The sequence below is a fragment of the Alligator mississippiensis genome, chromosome 2 (assembly GCF_030867095.1).
Source record: "Alligator mississippiensis isolate rAllMis1 chromosome 2, rAllMis1, whole genome shotgun sequence".
Classification (NCBI taxonomy): domain Eukaryota; kingdom Metazoa; phylum Chordata; order Crocodylia; family Alligatoridae; genus Alligator; species Alligator mississippiensis.
Window position 1 is genome coordinate 95,982,060 of NC_081825.1, and position 19,114 is coordinate 96,001,173.

Genomic DNA, 19,114 nt, shown 5'->3' on the forward strand with positions numbered 1-19,114 from the left:
AGCTATGAAAGAATGATTAAAGGATCAGCAAACATGCCTTTTAATGCGGCATCTTATAATGAAAGACTCAAAGAACCTAATCTATTTGATTTGTCAAAAAATAAGGTTAAGAGGCAATTTGACAGTGAGGGTCAACCTTTTTGGTAAGTGTGACACAAATTAACACTGCACATGCACACATCCCAGAGACCACTCCAATCCTTTCCTCTTACCCCAGAGGTTCCCAAACTGTGGTACACGTACCCCCGGAGATATGCAAGACATCTCTGGGGGGCATGCGGGAGAAAGTGTGCAATGGCAGATTTAATTGTCATTATAAAAATTACTGGGATTTAAGGGTTTAAAATATAAAACCTATGCTGGTAGGGGTAAGCAGGCAGCTGGTAAATCTGGAAGGAGGTACACAATAAGAAAAAGTTTGGGAACCTCTATCTTATGCAATCTGCTGCTCTGCTTTCTGCTCCCTGCCCTATCTGCCACTGTGTCGCCTATTCCAATCTGCTGGTTCTGCATACAGAGACTTCCCATGCCACTTGTGGTAACCGTGCTGCAGGTTGGCTGGCCCTGGTCTAGAACATGGGGAAGAATAAATCTGATAGAGGGGTGCTTCCATCTAGCAAAGTCATGCATAACAAGATCCAGTGACTCAAAGTGGAAACCTGACAGATTCAAGCTAAAAATAAAGGCAGAAATTGGTAAGCATAAGGTCCACTGCTAGAGATTTTAAAACCAAAATGAAATATTTCTGTATAAAAATAGGACGTATTTGAACAACAACCCCTAGACTTGAAACAAGCTTTAATTCAGGGGAGTCTTATGGCCTATGCTATGCAAGATGTTAGCCTAGATCAGTGCGGCTCAAATTTTTGGCCCCGGGAGCTGGATGAATGATGCTGGTCCCACCCATGCCCCATGCTGCCCCAAACCTACGTGCCCAATTATGCATGCAGAGTCATATCATCTGACCCATTGGGCTCTCCATAGGTCTGGAAGCAGGGGAGCAACAATTACTGTTGCCACCACTCCCCAGCCAACAAATTTTTGGGACTGTGGGGAGCCCAGTAGGCTGGATGACACTGCTCCACAGGCTGAATCCTAGCCCAAGGGCCAGGGGTTGGACACATCTGGATGAGATGATCAAAGTGGTTGCTTTGGCTCTTAATCTCTGAACCTGAGTTCTGTGCTGCTGTCTAGCTATGAGTTAAGTTTTCTCTCCTTACAGAAATCCACTTCACCATCACTCTGACAACACTGCACTAGCTCCCTGACACTGCACAACAAAATAAGATGTACTTTTACTGCCAGCAAATGCTTGACTGGGTGCAACTTCCAGCTGTTTCAAATCAAACCTTTACAATATTAGAAACCATGCTCTAGTAATCAAGGGTTGCTAGGTCAGACAAGCTATCACAGTTAAATCTCCATCAAAATGGAACTTATGGGTCCAAATGAATTAGGTTTGCAGGGCATGAAATTTACATCATATCAAGGCACATTATCAAATCACACCTCCCTGAATGTTAAGCTACTCTTGCGATGAGTAACACCCAAGATCTACAGCTGAAAGATTATAGTGGAAAACAATATTTCTTCAGCTTATTTTGTACATGTAACATGCACAAAGGGATATTAGGATTCAGTTTCTCTTCACTCCATCATTTTCCCTTCTTGTGTAGATTGTTTACCTAGTGAAGAGAAACCATCTTAAAAGATATAGTACATATTTAGAAAAACCACAAAAAAATTAGGGTGGTGGAAAAAAGGATAGTTTTTAAGGATCAATTTTAGTACCCCAAACTACTTTGAATGCTGGTTCTCAAATAAAATGGATTTCATGTCTATGGTGTCTCATCATATACATAGCCTTTTAAATCCAGTATGTGGAAATGACCAGGATTAAGATAGCATATGTGAATTCAAGTCACTGGAAATATGTGGTATTTTTGGTTATACCTTTGAACTGAGAGCAAGTGTGTTGTGGAGCCGAAGAATCAATTTTTAAATATAATGACATTCAAGTGGTAAAGCATGCAAGCTAAAGGTTAATCTGGATATTAGTTAAGTGGTCATTTCCCCATACTCATGATTTACTTCGACGAGAAACACTTGAGCAATTTTAATGCTAATTCAGTGAAGTTGCAATCTACAAGTCTCAAGATACATACACAAGGACAGGGAGGAAGAGCCTTTGAAGCAGTTGTCTTACATTTATCAAACAAGCTCACAGACTTCTTGGATTGTGGGCCAATGGGTAGCATAGTGACACAGTAACCCAATACCAACACTAGACTGTAACTGCTGTGGTTCCAACCATATAACTGCTTGGGAAATAGGGGCCATAAATTAATGAAACATATCAAGGAAGCTAAACTTCCTTATTGGTAACTTTAATACGAAATGCCTTCAAATAAAATTAAACTACTTTCTGTAAAGGAATAATTAGACTGTATTTCCAATACCACAGGTCACTGTGTTGCCACTCCCAAGGGCAAATGTTTGCACACAGTAGGTTTTACCTCTGCATCTCTCAGGTTTTTATGACTTTTCCAAAAAGATGACAACTATTCTCTACAATCCCAAGCTCATACGAACTCTGCCACACAAAGAGGTACCACATTTAAACCCTTCACTTACCTCTTCTGCTTCAGGCAATAACTTAAGTAATTCACGCAGTGTCTCAGATCCATAGGGGTCACTTCTTCCATGATAAATATCTTCACTTATGGACCGAGCAGATCTTGAAAAAAAAAAAAAAAAAACCTGGTCAAATTAAACTGTAATACTTGGAACTCTTGTAGCTGTAGAAATGGGAAAAAAAAGCAAAGCTTAAAAAATTGTCAGTAGCTGAATCAGTGTTCACAACAGCCACCAATCAGTGACGCCTCTGCAAAAAAGTAAACCAAATGCATGGCAGCTAAACTGCTTTAGCCTACCTTTAAAAAAATGAAAAACTTTCATCTCTCCCCCATCCTTTCACTCTTCCTACAGAAAAGCAGCCAAGGAAAACAACTCAGTATCTTACAAGATTCAAAGGCATTCTATTACTGCCTATGAAACCTCAACTGGCAATGGCAACAATCAAACTGTGAACTAATTAGCACAGAAAACTGAAAATGGAAGATTTAAGTAATACTGTCATTCAGATAAATGTTACGAAAAACACAAGCTATGAATCCCAATTGAGAAATTTTGTAGAGAGTCTTAAAACTAGGTTAAAGCAGCAGTGCATTACACCTTTGCATAATGTCTTTTATTTCCTATCCCATTTGTTTTTTATTATTATTACATTTGAAACTGTATGAAAAATAAAATCTTACTTTTTGAATTGTTTGAGAAATATTCCAATATTCATACTTCTTTTTGCATCCAACACAGAAACCTGAGAAAAAAAGCATTAGATATTATATCCAAGTAAAATAATCCAAGCAGAAAAGCCTAAAAAAAGAGATACACCTCTTTAAAAAGCGCTAGTAAGTATCATTTTGTAAAGAAGTCCATACACAAAGAGTGGCCACCAAGGCACAAGTCAAATGAATGGATAGGACCATTCCTCAATAAATAAAAAGAAAGTTATTCATTACTGAACTAATCTTTACTAGGAAACAATGCAGCCCACCCACAAGAGTTTCTGCTCATGGGACAGATTTAAAACAGCAGCAGGTCGGAAGAGAGTATTAAGGCAAGTTTTATTTCACCTTATAACAAGAATGTTTTTCTAATTATTTAATAATACTGCATTTCTAAAATGCTTCTTACTAAAATCTAATTGGGACAGTCAGACTGCAAAAATCTTGGCTTCCATAGAATGATCCATGCATTTCAAAGTACCATTTCAGGGTAACTTACCAAATGCCATGGTGATACATACATGCAACAAGAATTTAACTTAATACACAGCACTGACTTAATGCACATGAATTAACAGCCATGTTGATTACATGGAAATATTTAAAGTCTATCTTCAGTTAACTTGAAGCAATTTTTATTTTTAATTTAGCTATGTTATACTATTTTATACATCTAATTCTGGAAGGAAAAAAATAAGGGGGAATTTTTCCCCTCCACGCTCCAATTTTTAAATTTATTCTAACCAAGAATCAGCAAAAAAGCTGCACCATGCTGTAAGAGCATGCAGCTATACCAATATGAAAAGTTTCCAATCGTCTCAGTGACTGAATGATGTCACTGCATTCCCTTAAGATTAAAATTCTGCCATGGAAATTCATAGGATCATAGAAGTAGGGTCAGTAGGGACCTTGTAGATCTTCAAGTCCGACCCCCTGCCTGGGCAGGAGGAAAACTTGGCTCAAGTGACCCCAGCCAGGTAGGCATCGAGCTGCTTCTTAAAGACCCCCAGGGTCTTTCAGGTGAAAACAGCCATAAAAAGCAGTCAGAATGAGTCTGGAATTACTTTTTATGGCAGCCAGGTGACAGTATTAACATAAAACTATTTCCTTGTGTCATCTGGGTTCCATAACAAATAATTCCAAATACAAAGATGTGCAGGACAACAACTGGCCTTACACAACATTAATTCTTCATCAACTGCAAGGATAAGCCCTATGCCAGTGTAAACAAAGAAAAATACACCATTTTTATTGGTGGTGTCAGGCAAAAGAATTAAATACTGCTTGTTCTGAAACCACTTGGTGAAAATCAAATACAGGTATAGTTAGCAGAGAGGTATCATTAGGGTACTTCCAATATGCTCATGTATACCCATGACAACTTCCTTACTTGCCAAATGAATAAAGTTAAGTAAATTAGAATATTTTCTTGAACTTTGGAATTTCCTATTTTCTTGAGCCACAATTCCATAGAAGTTAGAAAGAGCAGGATACACTAGAGTGTCAGTAAATTATCTGAAGTCAATCAGTCACTGGTAACCTGAATCCCTTCAAATTTAGCATATGCAAAGGGTAAGGTAAGATATATTCTCTCCCATCATCATAGGAGATGAGGCCACGTAGGTCATTAAAAAAAGCCCCTGAACTTAGCGCAGGTTAAACTATCATTACCCTACTATGCTATCTAATCTCTTCTCACATTTTTCACTGAAGGCGCTCCCCAATGACCTCTTCCACTGCAGTTCCACTCTTTAATTGCCCCACTCATTTCTAATCTAAATTTGCCATTGTTAGACACCTTTATTACAATACATTTGCGGTCAACCCTTAATTTGTTCAGGTATTTGTTCATATCAGAGATGCTTTCCTCTACTAGTGTAAGATGTATACATTTTTTGTTTTTCCTTTTTTCCTCATACCTTACCTTTCATTTTTGTATGCTTTTTTAGCTGCAGCCCTTACAAATACAAAATATGCCATATTCTCAAAAAATGGAAATCAGTAACACCCCACTTGACTTCTTTTACCATTTTTACCATGGCAGGGCGTGTCATCCAAGGGTATACGTACCCCTAGGGGTACTTGGAAAGGTCACAGGGGTACACGCAGGCAAGCGGGGATGGCCCTGGGGCGCGGCTGTGCCATCTCCCCCGACACGCTCCCACATGTCACCTCTTACCCAAAGGAGAGGGAGGAGCGCGCTGGGCAGCACTGGCCCCATGCAGCACACTGCAACGCCTCCCCACCCCCTACCCCAGCTCCACCTCCTAACTGGCTGCAAGACCGCTGCCCTCGGCCAATAGCCAACGGTGAGAAGGCACCACCAGCCAACCCTTGCCTGCAGAGCCACAAGGCGCAAAGAGTCTGAATGGTGGAGGGGTGGGGGAGAGAGCGTGTTTCTGTGCCTACTCCCAGGAGCAGGGTGGGGGGCACAAGGGCAGTAGTGCTCCACCATGGACAGACATGGGGTGGAGGGGTTTACACGTGGCAGCTGCCACCACCACCCACCAGCCCGTGCCACTGCCTCCCAGGAGCAGGGCCAGAGTGAGGGGGAGAGTGCAGCAGCACCCCTCTGCAGGCTGCACAGGTGGTGCCCGGCTAGCCAGACACGGTGGGGGGAGCTCACACACAGTGGCCACCACTGCCACCCACCACCCCATGCCACTGCTATGTGCCGCTTTCCCATGACCAGTTGCACGTGCGGCTCTGTGGGCTGCTAACAGGTGGCATGCAATTGGCTGGGCATGAGACCCGTCGGCAGCTTACAGAGCCACATGTGCAACTGGCCATTGGAAAGTGGCACACAACAGTGAAGGGCGGTGGCAGCAGCAGTGGCACAGGGTGGTGCAGGGTGCTGGCAACAGCCACTGCATGTGACCCCCCCTGCATCTGGCTGCCACCACCAGAAGGGGTCCACTTGTTAAAAAAGGTTGAAAACCCCTGAAATATGGCATAACATGTTTGAACCAACTGAGGTTCTGGTTCAATGTTGAATTAGTGAACCAGTCTAATTGCTGTGTATTTCTTCTCTGAAAAAAGCAATAGGAACATAGACAACTTTGTTTACCCTATCTGCCTATCACACTAAGTCACTGTCCTAATCAAATGGCAAGGTAAAAAACAGTAATTCAACCATTCTATTCAAGGGGCCTAGAACATCGATACTCAGTGTTCTGTCTGATTTTACACTGGTCACTTCTATTTTTCTGTTAAAGCTCCTAACCTTCAAAAACCCCTTTAAAAAAAAAGTCTCAAATTGGGCAACAAAAATGCAATCCCTGGGCACTTTTTCAAACGTTGGTACTTATGCTGTGCACAAAAAACAATGATAACCTCTGTTTTTACATGCAAAGCTCCTCCATATTTAATTTTACTAAAGCTTGGTCTGCATTCCTGACACCCACCCTTCTCCTATTCTGACTGTTCACCTCACTTTGTTCTTGCCCCAGGTTACCTTGGCTTTATTGTTTTAAGTTCTCTTGCTATTTTGTCAAGCACTATTTCAATTCTTTTGAGTCTGCCTCTATATTCTGTTTGTGATCTGCAATGGTCCCTTATGATTTCTTTACAACACCTGAATTCATCAACTGTCTTGAAACCAGAGATGTCAAAAATACAGCCCATGGAGACATATCATCCACCTCCCAGTGCTGGCCCCTTTCAGGGACCATTCAGGTCCCATCCCTGGCAGGCAGGATTCAGCACCTGCTCTGGTTGGTCTGAGGAGGGCACCGCATACTGCTCAGTCTTGGACCATGGCCAGTGCTGGATCTCGCATGCAGGACCAGGAAGGGGAGGCCTAGTCCAACTGATGGGGCTGGCCCCACACCATTCACCTGACTTACAGGGCCAGATGAGCTTGACACCTCTGCTCTAAAGCAATAGCTTATATATCTACCGCTATACAACCTCTCCCCTACTGAGCAGTTCCACATCTGACTGTCCTGAATTCTGGGATATCATACATATAAGTCAAATGAAATGCCCTGAAGATATCAGGTAAACTTCTTGTCACCTTGCAATTCATCTCCTCTTCCTCCTGTGTATTTTCCCATCTCAACATGACAGCCCATTCAAAACCTGAGCTAACGCTTTCTCACCTGGCACTCGACCTACATCTCTCTTCAAAGTCCTTCTTCCTCTCCCCTTCCATATTAAACTAATGCTTCCTCTGGTCACATTTAGTACTTTCCATAACTCTAATTAAGCCTTTATCATTCTCTACCCCAGCTTCTTCACCCTCCCCAGCGTGTATTAGGGGTGCACCAATAAAGATTTTCTTGGCCGATATTGATAGCTGATTATACCAGGCATATTGGCCAATACTGATCCAATTCACAGGAATGCAGCCTGGCAACTTGGAGAGCAGCATCCTGCTGGTAAATCGGAGGGGGGGGGAGAAAGGGTGTGGGAGGGGTAGATCAAGGCCTCCATGGAAAGTGAGAGGGTGGGGCAAGGGCAGGAGCTGGGGCACACGCTGCCCAGGCAGGGCAGTGAATGGGACTCCAGAGTGGAGTACAGAAAGGAGCCACATGCGGCTTGTCCACGTGTCATGGAGGGGCAGCTCCCCGCTGTTGCTTGTACACGTGGAGGAGGATGGGGGGCATGTACTCCCCCAGATTTGTAGGCAGGGTGAGGGCAGGCTACCTCCTGTGGGCTCAGGGCCAAGGGCTGTGCCAGCCTCTTCCAAGCAGCGGGGCTGGGCCATGGCTGGGCTTGGGGCAGGCTCAGCTGCATGGGGTGAGAGGTGGCGGTACTAGGAGAGGTGAATTTTGGGGGGGCTATAGCCCCCCAAGCCCTCCCACTGCCACTCCTGCTCAAGACACTCCACTCTGCTGCCTTTCCCTCAGGAGCCCCACATAGGTAGCAGGCCCCTGCCAGGGAAAGGCAGCAGAGTAGAGTGCCCCAAGCAGGGATGGCATTGGGAGGGCTTGGGGGACTATAGCCACCCCAAAATTCACCAAAGACCCCTATAGCCACCCCTCTTGGTCCCACCACTGCCTGCCCAGTACAGCTGAGCTCACCTTGAGTCCAGCCCCCTGGCTGGGAAGAGGTTGCTGCAGCTCCTGACCCTGAGCCTGCAGCAGGGAGCCCACCCCATGCACAAATCTGGGTCAGGGCCCATACCCCACCATGCCTCCTCTGGTGCACGCAATGACAGGGAGCCACCCCCTCCGCCATCCCTGGATGAGCTGCCTGCAGCTCTGTCCCACACCCCGCCCCAGGGTCCCATTTACCGCCTGGCTGGGCAGTGCCTTCCCCTGCCCCTGCCCTAGCCCCACTACCTCCCTCCCTGTGAGGGCCTTGATCTTCCCCCTCCATACCCTCTCTCTCCCCCACGCCCCCTCCTTCCCACAGACTTACCAGCAAGGTGCTGCTCTCCATGCTGCCCAGCAGCATTCCTGGCCACATGCATGCGTGTGGCTGCATGCGTGCACACAGCATTTATTGGTAAGATTATCAGCTACATCAGCCAAAATAAGCCGATAATGTTAATTTTCCTTTTCTCAGTGATGATCCGATATGAATCGGTGCACCACTAATACGCGACTCCCACATCAACTTTCCCATTTCTCTTATTTCATTCCTCTCTTTGAGAACTTTCCTAGGCATCTTCCAACATCAGTTCTCTCTCCGTTCACCATGCATCCATCTTTTCAACCCTCTCTTTGAACTCAAACCCACTAAATTTCCTCCACACTGATTAAAAGTTTTCCTTTACACGATGGATGGGTTTGAACTCAGCAAACTCCACCTATTTAAACTGCAAACACCTCAGAAATGGATTTGGTTTTCATATCATCTGCACTTATGGGTGCTTGCTGTACAGAATAGCGGTGTATTTTTACAATGCTTTATGTATTCACTGGCAAAAACAAAACAAAGCAAAAAACACTTCATTAATGCAGAACTGATGCCGCCTTGTGGAATTTGTTGCTTTTAGAGAATTTTGAATCCAATAACAATCTACCTTATATATCATGCTAAGATATAGTAGTTGTGCTGCCCTATCTACTCCCTCCATCCCTCCTCTCCAGCCAGACCAGAACTAGCAGTAGCTGCTGGGAATTGTCTGTAATGCCGACTGATGTACCTGCTGGAGGTTCCCTGCCCCTGATGTGGCTAGGTCTCCTTAAAGTATGCCAATAAACCACCTTCGCCAGCTTTCCTCCAAGCTAGTTTCTGTCCTCAAGTGACCTAGACTGTGGAGAAAGGGAGGGACTGCCTCAAAGGAAGAAGTTCCTCTCTTCCCTCAGTTCCAAGCACAAACCTAGGAGGTAATGCTACCAGGCCTCCCTAGATGTAATACCCTCTATTTCCCCAGCCACCCAAGGTATACTGCTTCCCAGCTTCCCAAGCATTTCTTCAAATGCACTCTCCTTCTCTGGATTTAGCCTTCCAACCTTTTTCCATCTTCACAAATTCACAGAAGTTTAGGGCTGCACGGGACCTTGTGAGATCATTGGGTTCAGCCCCGCTACTCTGGACAGGAAATACTCCTTATCATTTATCTTCCTAACCCTAGCCACAGCTCCCTCCCTGTCAACAAGCATTTTCACATGCAATTTCATATTAAAAACAGCCTGAGCATCTTCTAAATTATTTGATGCATTCAGATTATATTCCCCAAAAATAAAACTTCACCTAAGCTACTTAAGTGGTGTAATAGCCATAGCACATTCTCTTGAGTCTCTCAAGCCATGTGAATGTCGGCTGGTTAGAAACCTCCCTGACTAGTCACTAAGTATGTGCATGTTGCAATTTGTGCACCAGACACTTTAAAATCACGTTTTCAATGTTACTTCTGAAAAGAGGTCTGGAGAGCTTTTCGCTAGCTGGGTAAGTGTTGAGCAACACAGACAAGTATGGAATGAGAAGAGTCCTGACCTATGCCTCAGGTGCACGTCCAAAATGTTGGTTTAGGAAAGGCTATTTTTTCAAGGGGTTGTTGCATCTCGGAAGCCCCTTCCTCTGACTGATCCCAAGCCTAGATTGGGAGGATTTTAAACAGCAAAGGCTTTTCCTTATCCTTTCAACAGCAAAGGCTTTTCAACCTTTACTGCACCAGAACCAGGGCTCAAGTACACTGAAGTATGAAAGTTATCATGAGCTCCTGCTTTGCTATATGCAGACTGCCAGCATAGGATAATTCTGAAAAGGTATGGAGGGGTGAATTCTTTCTTTGGTTTTTAAAGAAAAAGGGAAAGGTGGGTTACACATCCATCGCAGAGTCCAAGGCTTAGTGAGGTGTAAAGTGCCCATTTACCTCAGTTGAGATGCTTTCAGATGGAAATGAATCTGAAACTGCAACTATGCAAATGTATGAGGGTGTGCTCATCCCCACTTTCTGGGTGCTTGAAAGCCTGGATAAGCAGAGGCCTGACCTTTCACAGAGCATTCGGCAGCTTGTCTAACTTTATTCCCACCATGCAGTTGACCCAATAAAAGATATCATCTCCCAAAAAATCCTTGCCTCTCACATGCCTGTCTCACAGCTACAATATCACTCTAACATTACCTTTTCTTCATTTCTCACATTCTCAATATGATACTCATGGTTTCACAAGCTTGTTTAAATTTTGACAACCACTTCTGAAGTTACTAATGAGACTTTCATCATCACTAACCAATATTAAAAATGTAATGGTCCAGTTTTGGGGGAGTTTTTTTGGTCCCCAAGTTAATTTGCTCTTTTTTGTCTTCATGTATGAAGTGGAAAAAATGTAATACATTCCTCTAGCTATCAATAAAAAAAAAAAAAAATTTACTTCTTATTTTACAGACAGAAAATAACAGAAACACTTCAAGCAATTCTTAGGTAAAAAATACATAGTTCAAAATATATAAGACAAGGTTTTAAAAAAATAGTGTCACTGAACTGTTCATTAGACAACATACAAATCTGTAAAAATTCCCCTGAAAAACTGGGGGCACCCTTCTCTGGACAAAACAAAGCTCAGTCATATCGTTTTTGTAGGACATGAGAAAGCAAAACTTGTTCATGTTCCAACCTAAACAAGGACTGTAATAATCTAACATAAATTTCCTTCAATCAGAATAGTGTCTTGCTTTGTTGCTTCCCTCTCATACTTATGCTCTCTCACTTATAGTATCTCAAAAGCCATATATTAAGAAAACGTTTTATTTTTGTAATAGTATGATTATGTAATTTTTCTTCAAGGAACCCCATGTTTACTTTTGTCCTCTAAACAGATTGGAGGAAGCCATGCCTGCAAAATGCCTTAAATTCAGATGTGTGATGCTGTCAGAAGTGCCTGTTAAAGGAGGAAGACAGCAATTTAGTGCACTTATACATTCATAAACATCATGAGTGGAGCAGAGCTACTGTAATTTATGTACTCCAGATTCTGCAATGAAGATTCATCAAGAGGTACCTTTACAAAACAAAACAAAACAAAAATAACTGCAGACTCATTCTTCCTTCCTCAATTTTAGTGCATCTTGGCCCATCACGAAATCCAGGAATTTTATTCAGATAGCCAATAAAGCTCTGGCAATTCTTTGGTTTTCCACATAACCAAAATCAGGCTGGCAATCCTTTAATGAATAAATATGTAGTACTAAATACAAAGCAGAAGCTAACCACTTTGTACTACAAGGAGCATTTTGATAAAAAGTAAGAGAAAACAAAAATGAATTACAGACCATGAGGCTACATACTTATTTCTATGACACTGGATTGTTCAATTCCTTTAATTGTTCAATTCCTTACCTCTTCTTTAGTATCTTTAAACGATGATCTTGAGGAACGATTTCTGGAATCCAGAGACTTGTTTTCTTCTTGCTGCCCAAAGAGCTCCTCAATTGTCTTTGTGTCAATCTGGTAGTGCTGTCTTCCGGCAATAGTCCAGATATTGGTTTTACCACGGACTTGCTCTTCTGGGATTGTTTTCCAAAAAAAACTCCGTATTCGTTTTTTTTTACTCTGGCGGCCATGCCCATTCAGGAACTGCAGTGGCAAAGACTGAGATGGCCCTGGTGGAGGAGGAGGGGGAGGTGGTGGCGGTGGAGGCAACCCTGGTGGCGGAGGTGGAACAACAGCACCTGTGGACAGACATGGCGGTGGTGGTGCTGTTGTCGTATCTTCATTCATTAATCCAGTGGCAACTGAAATAGCTCCATTTTCTTTATCATTTACCAAAGAAAGACAATTCATAACATGCATTTTATAGTCTCTCCGGTAAGGAGAGTCCTACTTCCTTGTGTCTGCTTGAAACATGGAACAATGGAGTGGCAATTTCTGTCATATAGTTTCAAACGTTAACATGACAGCAGTGAAAACAGTGCAAGATGAGCCCTGTACCATCTTCATTACCTATAACAAGAAACAATGGTGAAGTTCAGAGAGGACTGATTGGATGTTTTTCCCAGATATCATCAGCAACACAGCTACACAAATACAGAAAAGTTTGTGTACAGTAATTCTCAGTTATTTGGTTATTTTCATTTTTAATCTAAATAAGAAAAGACACAGGCTTTTTTCAAAAAACATAATGTTCTCTATGTTTTCCCCTTAATCACTGAATCAAAATAATGAACAGCATATGTGGGGTGATTCAACAAACTAGCATATTGCCTTTTTTTGCCTTTGTATTTTTCATGCAATTTCATGAATAAAATGTATGGAATCCCAGAAAGATCATTGTTTAATAAAAGCTCCCAACATTTACAATTACTATCTAAACCTACTTTAAACAAACAAACAAACAACCCCAGCATGTAACTTTTATTACTATTGTTCAGGTTATAATATATTTACCGAAATTCACACAACAGAAGAGAGACTGCAATTTTATCAAGGCACTTCTTTATAATTCACTCAACTATCTAGGTTACTACCACTACTTCAATAAGCACAGGCACTAGTACAGATAGAAAAGAACAAAAGTAAGTGGAAATTATAATCTATACACCTTCAAGCTCTCTGTCCACGCAACATGGTAAATATTTACTCAAGAAACCTCATACATCTCCATTACCTCATTTGGTAGCTTAATCAGAGTTTTCAAATCTTTATGGCAACCACTTTACTTTTGATTTTGCCACAAGGCAAATAAAACTAATGTCATTGACAACTGTTGGAGCAATAGTCTTGCCTTTTTTAAAAAGCACAAGTTAACATTTGACAGTTCACTCATATTCATGAATAGCTTTCATCTCTGTTAGTAAATTATCTCCCCCATAACACAAACCCAGGCCAATTAAGAATCCTATTGTTTAAACACTTTATAGAGGCCATGATTAAATTGCACATTTGAGCACATGGAGGTCATCAAAAGTGGAGGTATTGCACAGACAGAAATTAGATGAAAATTGCAGACTCAATACTAAGCAAACAGTAATCAGGAAACCTAACAAAAGTCATAATGAGGCACTTTTGAAGTTGGGCAAGATTAAAACTAAATACAAGTTTGTCAGTGAATACACCTATCCACTTGGCATCGTTCCTCCCGTTTGACAAAATGCAGATACACAGACAAGGCAGAACAACTTTCTGTCTTGTCATGACAAAAAGATGCCTTTTTTTTTTTTTTTGCCAGAGCTCCACTACTTCAGTGCACATGCATAAACAGACAAGTTACAGAGACAAGCCACAGCATGGATTCCTAGCTGGTGTTGTCTTAGCTCTGATGAAGTTAATGTAAATTGATAATATACAAGACCTCCTCTTTTCAGAAACCTGTGTGGAATAATGTATCTGGTATCCGCTCCTACTTCAAATGTTACAGGCTTGCTCACTTCACTTGAAATATCAGAGATATTCACAAGTGTCGAAGACTCAGATTTGATTTAGGGAAGGATAGATAGTCTTGTAATGAAGAGACAAAGGAAGGTGTTGCGTCACATACAAAAGGGCTATGTTTTCTGTAGGGACTGATATAAACTATATTAATCTTCTCCTGAGTTCCTGGTTGGAATCAACTGGAAATTTGAGGGTAGGGGTTGAAAAGAAATCTGTTAAAAAGTTAGGGATAAAGAGGAGAGGGAGAGAAGGAGAAGAGGGTACAGATGATTTATCTCACTTATTGAAAAGTGGAAAATGTAGTCATAGTACAAAAATATCACTTGGATAAGCCACCAACAACCACTATTTTTTAACCATTGATTTGTTAAATAAAAAATAAAAAGTTCCTGGAATTACAGAAGAGCCTCATCTGGTAGTTTCTAATGCATCTGAAAACATTAGAAAGAATCAGATCAAATTCTAATGAAACAGCACAGCTCATCTTACTCCTAAACTTAAATGTAGAAGAGTTGAAAAGAGGCTTCTTGTACTGGCAAGGCTTAATCTCAGAGTTGGGGGGGGGGGAAGGGAAGAGATAGGAAAGAGGGAAGAAGCTCCCGTGCCAGTTAGATTTAGCAGGAAGAACCATTTTAAATCCACTAGAGCCTTCCACTGCTTTGGCCGGTGGCAATCCTGATAGACTGTCATCCAAAACCAGGATAGAGAGAAAAAAATCTGAATGGAGGTGTGAAAGAAAGGTCACCAAACACACAGCTATTGTCGTCCCATAGATAAGCAGGTCCAAATGGCAAAGGTCGTCTGCTCTTAATGTAAGCATAAAGTACTCTATCTTGTTCCTGCGGGTGAGACACTGAGATGTAAAAATTCCATTCTCTCTCTGCCTGGCTCAGAGAACTAGCTTGGAGATGCACCCTAATACTGCCAGATATGGCGTGGGTGCAAGAGAGAGAAACTGCCAGACTGAGACACTGTCTGCACAGCTTGTTGGTATCAGCAGGTGGTCCCTACCCCCCCGCAGAAGTGCAGAGAGGATGAACTCGTTCTCTCTCTCTCACACACGCACACAAATTCCAACTGCTGTGGAAGCAGGATCACATCCTAAAAACATAATGTAAGCCAAATAAAGTTGTCTCTCTAGAAGCCCTTTTCTAAAACTTCAGATGGAAGATGGGAAGACATAAAAGCAACACATAGGACTACCAACATTTTTAGTTCAGCATTTGTTACATCCAAGCTATACTGAGTTTGTGCAAAGTGTTCTGTGAATATTTGTTACAGACAAACAATGTTGAGCAGGAAGAAATGTTATGAAATTGCTTTTGTACGTGTTTAATAATGTCTAAATAGACATTTAATGCATGCTTAATACCTCCATAGACCCGCCAGCAGAACTTCTGAAAAGAAAAACTAATATTTTAATTCAATGAAGCATTTTATAACACTCCATATCCTCTGGTATAGAATTTAACCTGTAAACAAGCTTTTAGAAAACATTCCAAAAAAAAAACAAAACCTGTGAGCAATTGTTTTCCACTTCAAAGGACAGGCAGTCTAAAGGTTGGTGCCCTAACAAAAATCATTGCCCCCGAAAGGGTTGTAAGTGGTATTTGCATATGCACATTAGCCAGTGAAATGCCCACCGAACCTCCAGAAATGTATTATATCTCATCCAGTACACCAAATGCCCTGATGGAAAATATGTAGGAGAAACCAAACAACTGAGTACCAGAATGAACACATACCGAAAATCCATGAAAGACAAAAATATCCAATTACCTGTGGGTGCACACTTCTCACAAGACAATCACTCCCTCTCCGACCTCTCAGTTCTAATCCTCAAAGGAAACTTACGACACTTTTCGTAGATGAGCTTCTGAATTTCAGTTCATAAATCTGCTGGATACAAAAAATCATGGACTTAATATAGACATTGGATTTATGACACATTACAATCTGCCTGACGTCTGACACACCAGGCAGGCATCCTGCCTCAAGCTGACCACCTGTGTTCCTTCACACTTTTCCCTCCCTTCCCCACCTCCCCTCCTACCTCTAGAGACCCATTGTCTTCCAAACTCCCACTCATTCCCATTTTCACAGATTTCTTGTTTACTTTAGGTTCTTTTCTACCTTGGAAAACATATAACAGGAGTAGAGTCTGTCAGTCCCTGAAGGAGGGTGTTTGTGCCTGAAAGCATGCGAAGAACTTTTTTCCAACTATTTAGTTGGTCTAATAAGATATCACATCTACCCAAAGAACCTTGCCTGCCACTGAACCAAGTGCGTCTTGGACTCATACCGTAAGATACTGCTGTCTTTAGTGCAGGGTGCTCAACCCCTGGCCAGCAGACCAGATCCGGCCTGTTAAGTCACGTCATCTGGCCTGTGGGACTCCCTATGGGTCCAGAAATTGCCACTGCTCCCCTGCTGCCAAATTTCCAAGACTAGCACAGCTGGATCATGCCCATGGACTGGATCCAGCTCGTGGACTGACACAACACAGCTCATTCGGTCCATGGGACCAGCAGTTGGGCAGAGCAGCTTTGGCGCATCCCTGTTAGTTCCTACCTGCTGTATTTCTGGGTATGGTACGCCTCAAACTCCCATAAAAACAGCACTGCCTTTGACACCACAGCCCATAGATGTCTGGATTTCAACAGCAGCTACATAAAACGAGTCAACGGAGCAGCTAGTTGCTCAACCCCAGGCACAGCCACTGCCAACACCAGCAGGTTGATCCTGCTGACATGCGTTATTAAAACCACGAGAGGCTCAAGCGATTACAATTTAGAACGTGACCACTTCCTAGGCACGCATCCCAAGAAGGTTTGCCTGAGAAACGTGATCCTTTAATGCCAGCCCGAACCCTGCTCAAGTCAAACCTCCTAATCAGTTTGCTGCGGGGTCAAGAGGAGATGCGCTGTACAAAGAGTTTAGATTTGGAAGCTGGATTTCACGCCGGGGAAGGCGGCTTGGGGCCGGGTTCCGGGGGGGCAGAACAACTCTCCCGGGGTTAACAACTAGGGTAGGGGCTGGCAACATTTTTGGACAGAAAACACCCACAAACTTGGCTTGTAAGATGTTGGGGTGCCAAGGGCAGACAGCGTGGGAGCTGCAAGGGGCCTGATCCGTGTCATGGCAGTGCAACCCCTTCCCTGCCCTGCTGTCCACCCCGAGGTGCGCATGCCAAGAAAAACGCCTTCGCATGCTGCACTCTGGCACCTGCAGCCGGGCTGCCTACCCCGGAGCTGGGGCTTCGCCTGGGGCAAAGCAAAGCAAAGCAAAGCAAGGTGGGGGGGAGGAGGGGAGTGTCTGTCCTTTGTGCTTGTAAAATGTGCGTGCGTGCGTCCCTATGTGTCTGTCCATCTGTGTCCATGTGTGCCTGCCTCCGTGTGCATATCTGCTTGTCCCTCTGTGCCCGTGTACGTGTGTTTGTGACCGTCTCCCGGTGTCCGTGTCCGTCTGTCCGGGTGTGCATGTGCCCGATTCCAAGTGCGTGTCCCTTTGTCCCTCTGCGTCCCTGTGTGTGTCCGGCTCTCGGGGGCCGTGTGCGCCTGCCTCCATGTGCGTGCCCCTCTGTCCATGTCCGTGTCTCTGCCCCTAGGTCCGTCCGCGTAGGACACGCGGGGTCGGGCGGGAGGAGCGGGGATTGCACCTACCTGCTGCCGCCGGCCGCCCCGCTCGCTCGCCGGCGTCTGCGGGCGGTTCCCGGCCGAGCCCCGCTCCCGAGCCCGCTGGGCAGAGCTGCCCCGCCCCCGGCCCGGCCCGGCCCGGCCCCGCCCCGCCCCGCCCCGCCCCGCACAGGTGCTGCAGCGGCATCCCCCTGCCCAGCCTCCGCGCCAGCCCCGCACCGCACCACACCGCCTACCTGCGCCCGCTGCTCCCGGCTCCCTGCAGCCGCGGCCGGCGGGCGGGGAGCGGAGTGGGGGGAGGGGGAGCAGTCGCGCAGGCGCCGGGCGGAGCTGGGCCAGGTGACAGCGCGGGCCCCGCGCAGCCTCCGGCCGGGAGCCACCGCGGGCGGGCGGACAATAGCGCGGCGTTGAGGGGGTGTCCACGCGCACACGCAACGCCGAGCCCCTCTCCTCCACGCGCCTTCCCGCGGCGAAGCCCGGCCCCCGTCGAAAGGGCCCGTCCCGTCCCCCCATTTTTCCGAGCTCCCCTTGCCCAGTCATGCAGGGTGGGCGCAGCCTCCAGGCCGGGCAGAGCCTTCGCCTAACACAGAGACAACAGTCGAAACCAAGCGGCAGAAGGTGAGCGGTGTGCCGGCCCCAAAACATACCTCGCATACATTTCATTCAGGCCCTCCAGCCTTCGGGGAGTGCTGGGGCGCTGGCCATGGAGACACCCAGGTGCCCACACCGAGCCTTGTAGGTTTAATTCACAGGCAACCAGTGCTTCCCGAGTCTGGGGGGCACCCGCAGAAGTTGGCATCGGCGGCAGGGACAGCCCTGTCGGGGGCACGTGCCCCTTCCGCCCAAAACCATTGGCACCTTACAGGCTACCAGGTTATTTAACCGCCACCCAGCACAACTGCAAGGAGTACAGGCTACTGTAAATTAAGAGAGCAGGCAAACCAACCTGACTTTCAACCCTTCCCCCCCCATCCTAATTCAAATATTGGCAAAAGAAACACGAAGGGGGCTGATGTTAGAGGACGCCAATAGAACAAAAGAAAGATTAAAGTGTGCCTGTAGGAGGCAGAGGTGCTGCTGAAACAATTAACATAATAGTGATTTTATAAGTTTGGGGGGGGGTTTTGGTTTTTTTTTAAGGATGATAAACAACTCTAACCAGTCACAGTAAGCAATCATGAAGAACCAGATCATTCAGGTATTCTAAATAATGGGAAAGAAATAAGTGGCTCTTTAGATACTTAATTACCTGTAATTTTAAATGATAAAGCAAAACCTTATGTACATACTTAGTTTTCTGCCCTGGGAGTAGTGCTATAATCCAAGACAATGATACCATACAGACTGCATACAATTAAGCACTCACC

At 44.5% G+C, this 19,114-nt stretch overlaps 1 protein-coding gene across 4 annotated transcripts in view; it reads right to left on the bottom strand.

The window, feature by feature from the left end:
* FHDC1 (FH2 domain containing 1) overlaps window positions 1-18,035 on the bottom strand; it is a 52,389-nt gene extending 34,354 nt beyond the window's left edge. The window contains exons 1-5 of one of the 4 annotated variants that reach the window (XM_059721957.1): window positions 17,984-18,035; window positions 15,892-16,011; window positions 12,082-12,684; window positions 3,318-3,379; window positions 2,635-2,737 (exon numbers count right to left, since the gene is read on the bottom strand). In XM_059721957.1, coding sequence (XP_059577940.1) covers window positions 2,635-2,737; window positions 3,318-3,379; window positions 12,082-12,534 — 618 coding nt within the window. In that variant the 5' untranslated portion in view covers window positions 12,535-12,684; window positions 15,892-16,011; window positions 17,984-18,035. Of the gene's footprint in view, window positions 1-2,634; window positions 2,738-3,317; window positions 3,380-12,081; window positions 12,685-15,891; window positions 16,012-17,774; window positions 17,835-17,983 lie in introns of those variants that run through there. The other 3 variants (XM_059721958.1, XM_059721959.1, XM_059721956.1) reach the window with 3 other exon arrangements.
* Window positions 18,036-19,114: the final 1,079 nt, after the last annotated feature.